This window comes from Pterocles gutturalis, unplaced genomic scaffold (genome assembly GCF_000699245.1).
Source record: "Pterocles gutturalis isolate BGI_N339 unplaced genomic scaffold, ASM69924v1 scaffold42053, whole genome shotgun sequence".
Classification (NCBI taxonomy): Eukaryota; Metazoa; Chordata; class Aves; order Pterocliformes; family Pteroclidae; genus Pterocles; species Pterocles gutturalis.
The window spans coordinates 1-8982 of NW_010127298.1; the positions used below are offsets into that span (position 1 = coordinate 1).

At 40.2% G+C, this 8982-nt stretch overlaps 1 protein-coding gene across 1 annotated transcript; it reads left to right on the forward strand.

Moving 5' to 3' along the window:
* Positions 1-124: 124 nt before the first annotated feature.
* CRYM (crystallin, mu) lies at positions 125-8228 on the forward strand. Its single transcript, XM_010079233.1, has 7 exons — positions 125-268; positions 1196-1258; positions 3354-3455; positions 3989-4172; positions 6485-6606; positions 7475-7559; positions 8164-8228. The coding sequence occupies exons 1-7, from the start codon at positions 131-133 to the stop codon at positions 8226-8228; spliced, it is 759 nt and encodes a 252-aa protein (XP_010077535.1). The 5' UTR covers positions 125-130.
* Positions 8229-8982: the final 754 nt, after the last annotated feature.

Genomic DNA, 8982 nt, shown 5'->3' on the forward strand with positions numbered 1-8982 from the left:
TTAGGACAGGTCGTTGGCACCGAGTTAGTGGTGAGCGGGGCAGGAGCCGTGTGATGTGAGCCGCTCCGGTGGCTGTAGGCTCCCGTGGTCAATGTTCATAAATAATTCTCCTCTAAGGTTCCTGGGAGTCATGCCTGCTTACAGCGCTGCGGATGATGTTCTGACAACGAAGTTGGTGACTTTTTATGAGCACAAGAAAGATTCCCCTGTCCCTTCTCACCAAGCGACTATCCTGTTATTTGACCCCAGAAACGGTTCTTTGAAAGCTGTGAGTTTCATGCGTGCTTCTGCGTTCTTCTCTCTTCGTGTGCTGTCAGTTCTCCCTTCGGATTCTGAGGAGCTGGAGCTGGTGTAAATTGGTCTGAGTTTATTTACATCAGCAGTGAAAATGTGTTAGTGCCAAGTGGGGATTTGGCCTTGCATCTCACCTTGCGTTTGAAAGGGAAGAAGAACTTTGCTGAATAAAGAATTTATCTTGAACCCTATTAAGTTGAATACAAAGAGATTCACAATTGGTGATTCAGGGAATAGTATTCAGAGTCTGACCTATTTATTTTTTTTTTTTAAATTAACATTGTTTTTAGAATATTGACCATTTTCATTACACTTTAGTAATAATGATTATAAAGGGCCACAACTGGTCAAGAAAACGATATTGGGCTTTTATTCCTAAACCATATCAGAAAACATGTCAGCTTTTAAAGCCACTTAATTCATTTGTACACAGTAGCTACTATGTGTTGAGGCAGGAGTGCCGCACGCTGTGTGATAGCCGTTAAAGGAATCCCGTGGTTCCCTGTCATCTCTTTGCACAGACCCTGACAGTGCAGGGCTTGTGAACCACTGCCAGTTCGCACTGGTGCCTGGTCTCACTGGAGTGTGCAGTATTGCAGCTGAATCGATGTATCCCCTGCATTGGACAGCCAGGGAAGTGCAGTGCATGAAGATCTGTGTGAGCTGGAGGTGGCTCAACTCTGATCTGTTTTCACTCTATTTGTGCTGGTGGAATGACCTGGAAGAACTGGAACGGACAGGGAATCTGCCCAGATTATATGGCTTGTGGTTGTTATTACCAACTTTTATATTTTTATCTGTGTCCTGTGATACTACATAGTTCACAAATTAGATGAAAATGTTTAGTTTTTATAATATTTTCAATTTAATTTCAGTCTGTTTGGACTTTTTTTTTTTAAAGATCCTAGATGGCAGTGTCATTACAGCAAAGCGAACGGCTGCAGTTTCTGCAATTGCTACCAAGGTATGCCTTCTGTTTCCTAAATTGGGACAGAATCAGTGGTGTTATAGATAAAATAACTAGAGGGAATGATGTAAATGGCTTTCAGTGCATGTGAATTTTAATGAAATATAGCTTTAAGTTAGATTTATGATAACATATGTATATCCAGGGAAAACTTGAAAGTGCAGTTTTCTATTTTGAGTGAGTCATGTGTGTCTTAACACTTCATGTGGTCAGAGAAGGAATCTGAACTATGCTTTTGTGGCTTGTTCTGCATGCTGTTCTGTGAATTTAATGAAGTCTTCCTCTGTGATTTTCTTTCTTTTGTGCTTGTCTTCACATGTTCCTTTATGGCTTCGGGTGATGCAGCTGTGGTGATAAATTCAGTTTTGTGTAGATGTAAGTTTTCTGCTGTCAGGCCAGGACAGGTGGGTTTCACTGGTCTCTTCCTCCAAGAGGAAAAAAGCATGTTTCCAGGGGGCAACCTGAGTTCTCATCAGATAGATGATGCATGACTTGTGCAGAGGTGGCTGTCTGTCAGGTTCTCTGCTGTCATTGGAAGATCTCCAGACTGTCCCGGCTATAACTGTAAACCTCAATGTCTGAAGACAGGTGAGGTGTATCTTGCTGTATGTTGCTTTACATCATTTCAATTTCAGTTGGAAATTGTTGGGTTTGAGTTCTTCTTAAAACTATATTTGACTGGGCTGCTAATGGTGGGAAGAGAGCAAGTCACTGTCCGCTGCACAGCAGGGTTTTAGTCCTCACTGCAAAGAATGAGGCCATAAGAACAGGGCCAGAGCAGAAAAATACTTTTGTTTTTCACCCATCAGCTTTGCATCAGACTGAAGGCTGATCTCACTGCTTTGTTAGTGGCAGTCTTCATGCTGGCGTGACTCTATCCCTGGCAATAAAGCTAAACTGACATAAATTTGGAGTGAAGAACCTGGCCCCAAGAGCTTCCCCTGCACCAAGAGACAGAACAATTTACAATGGATTCCTCAAACATGAGGTTGTAGGACCACATTCATCTCAGCCATTCTGAACTTGGGCAGTTCTGACAGTTTTTACACAGTCAAAACACTGCTGGCCTCAAAGGAGCTTGGCTGCTGAAGGGACTTCGAATCTTTCATTGTCATCTGCTGTTTTGGGAAGTTTTCAAGAGTGTTTGAGTTTAGCTCATAGTTGTCATCTTGTCCTCTTTATGGCATTTGCTTTTCAAAGACCCATGCTTTTATGCAAAGAACCTTTGAAAGCAGTGCTTCAGTGTCTTTGAAAGGAACATTAAAAAGAGTTCTTGCTACTGAAAAGTGAGATCAATTAGATTTTTTCAATTTGTTTGCAGCAGAATAAATGCTGAGAGCCTAGACAATTCTAAAGCTTTTTGTACAGAACTGAGTGGCCACAGCAAATGCATAAACAAGACACAAGGATAGTTTAGGGCTGGACTCCAGCAGCCCTCTCTTCACCATTGCCAAGTACTGGTGAACTGCAGGCAAGACCTTAACAAGGAAACCAAAAGCAATCATTGAGCTGAATTTTAATATTTGTTCCTCAGAACTGTCCTTATTTTTACAGTGCCTGATGCGTGCATATCGTGGCTCTTACTATGCCAAGATCTGCTTGTGGTATGACTTAGGGCTTCAGTGAATTGAAAAAGAACATGTAGTTTGAGGCCACCAGGACCACTTTACCCATGCAGCTACCACTTTCAGTGCTGGTAGCTTTTGGTATTATGAGAACATCAACACTGTGGTTTTTACACCTAATTAGTCACACAGGTGTAACACATTATACAATACCGGAGCGTGCGGAGGCCCCAGAATTTGCATTGGCTCATGCTGTTGCATGTTAAGTCTGGATTTCAAGAGTTGGACAATTCAAAACCAATTGAGCCAAGATGTACTTTGGTGCTATTGACACTAGCTTTTGACTATATATATATGGGTAGTTGAATATTGTTTTCTATTAATATAGATCAATACTAGCTTTTGCATAAAAACATTTTTTTTTGTTTAAAAGGACTAAGGATACTTCTTTCTTTTGTAGTATTTTGATGTATATTTGTCGTATCTGGTCCTTACATATTCATTTTTTTCTATTTGATCCTGTTTAGTTGTTAATGCCACCTTTTGCAGAAGTGCTGTGCATTTTGGGTGCTGGTGTTCAAGCATATAGCCATTATGATATCTTCGCAGAGCTCTTCACATTTAAAGAGGTAATGGACACATCTTAACAGGATACATTTATTTTTCTCCATTGTGTTTCAGGAGCACTTCTTATAAATAAACCATACTACTGCAAGTGAAGTTAAGGGATTAGTCATATTTTCATTCTGTTTCTACAAAACCCAAGAATACTCTGAACAGCTGTAGAATTTCTTGCTCAGATGTTGATCTTTAAAAAAACCAAGGAGTTGGAAACAAAGTCAAGTTTTGGATGGCTTTTTCTCTCTGAGAAAATACTACTGTGTATGCTGTGCTTGGATCAGCTTTCTGTGACTTTCTCATAAATACATTTATTGGAAATATTTGTATCTTACAAAGCTCTGCAAGGAGTTGTTATTCTGACATCACAAAACAGGCATTCAAATGAAATTTAGTCACTTGTATGATGAGAACGTTAAAGGTGAGAAAAAAAACACCTTTGGGATACATGTCATTATCTACTGAAAAGTGGAACTGTTCTGTTTCAGCAAGGAGAAATTATCCACAGTAATCTGTTTGTCTCTTTTTTTTTTTTTTCTTGAAGGTCAGGATATGGAATCGCACCAAAGAGAAAGCAGTGAAGTTTGCTGATTCAGTTAATGGTCCAGTGCGGGTCTGCTCTTCTGCTCAGGAGGCAGTTACTGGGGCTGATGTGATTGTAACAGTCACCATGGCAACAACACCTGTTTTATTTGGAGCCTGGGTAAAACCAGGTGCCCATATCAATGGTATGCTGTGTTCTCATTGTTTAAAGGATATATTTATTATCACATTGTTTAGCATCAAAAACTGTTGAAAAGCAATACTCTGCTTCTCAGAGTGAATGTTATTTCCATTTTGACTGTTCCCCTTTAGTGAGGACTGCTTTTCCCAGCCCTGAATTCCTGGTTGTCTAGAGCCAGAATGCCTGCATATCCCAGCCCTACAGCATGGGATGTGTGTTTTTCCCTAGTGTTGCATCATCTTTGCCACCATGTTGTCACTTGATGCTCACCTTGTTCTTTATTTAAATAACTCATGCAAACACGTTGTTTCCAAGGTGATTGCTGCTCATTGTACGGTTTCCCTGGTAGTTGTAATCTTTTCTTCACCCAATTTTGTAAACTTCTCTGCTTGCTCCTTTTTGGGCTGATCACAATGATTTTTTTTTTTTTTTCCTCTTAACTGAATTAAGAACTTCACAATTTGACCTCTAATTATGGTGAAGTTTGGGGAATAATTTTTTTTCCCTGCCTTGTAATGGTGTTGCCACACTATTGCTTGAAGTCTCTGGACATACCCACATTTGTTTATTTTTATTAATTGTGGGTTTGGTTCAGATGACCTTGTGTGCTTTCCAAATAGCATGGTAAAAAAACAAAAGGGACTTGTCAAAGGGAACAATTTAAAGAAAGGTCCCCCATTCCAGCAGCATCCTACCGATTTTTGAAACTCAATTTAGTCTTTTGTCATTGAATGTTGTGGTCTATGTTATGTCACGGCATGGAAGCCAGGAGTACAACCAAAATCAATTAAGGTCTATAGTCACTGGGGCGATGCATACACAAAGACCCCTCTCCTTTATTTGCCTTTTTTTTTCTCTCCATTGAGGCATTCATGCTGTTTGAGAGGCATCCAGGCAACGTGGAATTTGTTGTTCCATAACAGTTGGACACTTATAAAAAACATTTGACTACAGTATAACTGGGTTGTGGGGGGTTGTTTTTGCCCATAACAAGTTGATAGTGGTCTTGCTGTATTTAAAAAGTTAAGCTCCTTGACTTGTTTTCCAGATGAGTGAAAATCCATGATCTGTTCAACTTGTACTGCTTATACAGTTACAAGGAAATAATAGAAGACCATAGGCTTAAAATTGAATTCTGTCTGCAAGTGCAAGTCTTTGCTGCACAATACTTTGATTCTTCTCTGTTCAGGATAATTGAGGGATTCTTCAAATCTTATTTTCCTCTAGAGACACATAACAAACACAGTCTGAATCAAATAAAAGGACTATAAAATTCAGGGCGTTTAGTAATGATCTGATGAAAGACAAGGATATAGGAAATCATGGACAGAGGGAGATGATTTTCTTACACCTCAGCTACCCAGAGTCTGCTGGCAAGGATATTCTACTGCCAGATCAAATATTGCATGTTTTAGAAGAGCTGTATTAGATGTTAGTTAACTCTGATTTAAAAGGAAAAAAGCAATAAAAGCCTGTTAATTTGGCAGTTGCAGAAACAGGTTACTGCTTGTCTGCAAGAGCATTGTAGTCTCTATAACCTTAAGATTGTCTCCCTTGAATTGTGTCACCAAGTGATGAAAGTTCATTCTAATGGTGCCTCTGTAAGCAGAAGAGAGTATGTCACACCAGTTTGTCACTTTCAAAGCTACTGGCAAAGGCTTGTTGTTTTGTACCTATGCACAGGTACACGTATTTACATTTCTTGTACAGGTTTGACATGAGGAAGGGCTGAGCAGTGCTGCTTCCTCTCCTCTTCTCTGCCAGCATTATTTGGAAGAAGTAGTTTGACTAATGTACCAAAGAGGTGGAAACAGTGCCAACAAAGAAGCTTGCTTCTGCTTCCTGAAGAGTTGCAGTTTAATGCTTCAGCAAGCTGCAATGCAAAGGCCAATTGATAACAGTTGTTCTGTCTGTGCTTGTGGGGAATAGAAGACCTTTGTCAGCAGCAGCACCTGCATGACTAGAGGTCAAGGATGCTGTACGATTTAGTGAGCTGTGATGCTTTTGGAGGGTGAGACCCAATGCCATCCTTCACTGGCATTAGTGGAAATTTAGGGGGTTAGCACCTTACAGAAACAGGCTGTATGTATGTCAGCATTACAGCTGAGGCCAGGTTGAGAGAAATGCAGGCTTTTTCCCAGGGGCTCAGGCACATCCTATTTTTTTGTTGTTTTATCAATCAACATGTCTCTGATTCTTTGTGTATTACATTTTCACAATAATGTTCATTGTTACTTCACACATGTCTTTTGGAGAAGATGTGGTTTGAGTTTGTTCTAAACATTCCTCCCAAGTTCATCAGTTTTGTTGTCTTAGCTGTTGGAGCAAGCAGACCAGACTGGAGAGAACTGGATGATGAATTGATGAAGAATTCGGTTCTGTTTGTGGATTCCAGAGAGGCTGCTCTTAAAGAATCGGGAGATGTTATATTATCAGGGGTAAGACTTCCTTAAATGATAGACTTTATTCTTGTGGCAATGGGCTTACGTCTGATATGGGTTGGTACTGATGATATGCTGCACTGAAACTTTTTAGAGCATCAAATGTAGTTATTAACACTTCCAGGTGCACAGTAAAAGATAAACTGGTTTCAAACTGAGACTTCTGTATGTCTATGCTGACACCGTGCAACCTCTGTATCAACCTTTATGCGGCACCATATTACAGTCGCATGTTTTCAGCATTGGCCTTTGTGTACAGTGATAAAGTATTGGTTATGAAAGCCCTACGTTTCCTGCAATGTTTAGTAGTCATGTTAAATATTTTTCAGAGATATTCATTAAAACCTGTAACTGTCTTCCCCCAAGATTTCAGTGTGATTGACATGCCTCGGGCCTCTAGAGAAAGGATGGCAGAAGCCAAGCACACAGTGGTCTGCAGAAATTGATGGCAGGGGCTCTTCTAGGTTTAACAGAGTTATGTTTTTGGAGAACAAATATAGTTTCTGCTTCTGAGGTTTAACATAAGAGATCCAGGTATGGTGTGTGGAGCCCCATGTGTTTTGTTGGATAAGTAACAAGCTACCCACTGTGGGGGGGGCGGGGAGGAGGGAAACAAAAAAACCAAACCCAAAACTTACTGAGGAAAGACTGTCAGCTGTTTTTCTCTGAAAACCATTCCTCTGTGATTTCTGTCCAGTTCTGTATTATTTGTCTGGACACTGATCTGCTTCACTATGGGAAGGAATCGGTTCTGGGACAGCAGAACTGAAGGAGTTCTTTCTTTTGAAGTGACTCAGAAAAAAGTTTTTCTCTCAATGTGTGTATGGATATTATGTTTTTATATAAATATGTATTTGTTTTACAGGCAGAGATTTTTGCTGAGCTGGGAGAAGTATTGAAGGGTACGAAACCAGCCCTGCCTGAGAAAACAACAGTGTTTAAATCGCTGGGTAAGAACAACCCCTCCTGTGTACGAGTCTGACAGCAAACAATGCCATGTTATTAGGTCCCCATGCGTGGGAAAGCTGCTGATCATCTTCAAAACTGCTGTGACAGTGCACTGTCCAGAAGAAACTAGAATGTGATTTGCATTTTCCCTTTTTATTGATCTGTCAGGACTGATGTAATGCAAAGTGATAGGGAAAGCAAAGAAACACGAGGAAGAAGTACATTTTGCATTTCACAATTGTTCAACACATGACTGCAGCGTTTATTAATACAGCTCCAACCCCAATGCCCTACTGTTATGCCCCTGAAGTCTGTCTGACCTGCAGACAATGTGGCAGTGTACTGTGGGGATGGAGTTGGTTGGGGGAAAGAGGTCTGCAAGGGCCAGGTTGCGATATGAACATTGACAGTTAGATTCAGTTACATTAACTTCATATAGCACATCTAGCAGTTACATGATGGCTATAAACTTAGAATGTGACATTGTAGGTGTTTGGGATGAGGAATGATTTCTGTTCCTGTCGAGTTAATTTACAGAGTCCTTCTGTTCCCTTCTGAAGCGAAATTATTTTGTATAGCTGAAGAACTGTTTTAATTCTTTTTCAGGGATGGCAGTTGAAGATACAGTAGCAGCAAAATTTGTTTATGACTCATGGTCAGCTGGAAACTAAAGAGAGAAATCTACAATGCCAATGAGGCCAAGAAAATTGTTTGCACTTAGATTCCTTGGGTCTTTTGTTAATAAGAAAGGCACCAATCCTGTCTGAATGTGGCCCTTCTAGAACACTGAAGAATAAAAAGTAAAATTTCAGCAATAGACTAATTTCTACAGTTTTCTAATGGCAAGTGTTAGATACCTGCAGTATTACTAATAAGTGTATCTCATGTAATGGCAGGTATTAGATGTGACACTAACAAGGGTATTTTTACATATTTTGGTGTAACTCTGGAATCAATGCCTTTCATCCCTAATTATTTATGTAACTGAAGTCCATGGGTAGATTTCATGTTTTCAGAGGTAGTTCATACTGCAGTGAAATACCAGTTTGGAGAATGGACTTTGGCATCATATTGACCTGTGGTGGTACTTTAAACAGAGCTGTGGGTTTCTGTGCTGTCAGTAACCTCATCTCTCCTGGGAACACAGCCCACCCCTGACTCCTAGACACCCCTTCCCTTCCAGCTCAGACTGGGATCTAGAAGGCACCACCCTTACCTTCACCCCCCACAATCCCCCTTCCCTGCCCTCAGAGCCAATGTTTTTTTTACATTTGAGAGTACACTCCCAAATGGGAGTTTATATATAAATGATGATGCCTCCATACAGTTAAGATTTCTGTCTGTTTTTGTAAAAAACCTGTGTGAGGAAGACTTAGAGTATAAAAAATCAGAGCTAATATTAAGTACATTTTAACTGTGAGGAAA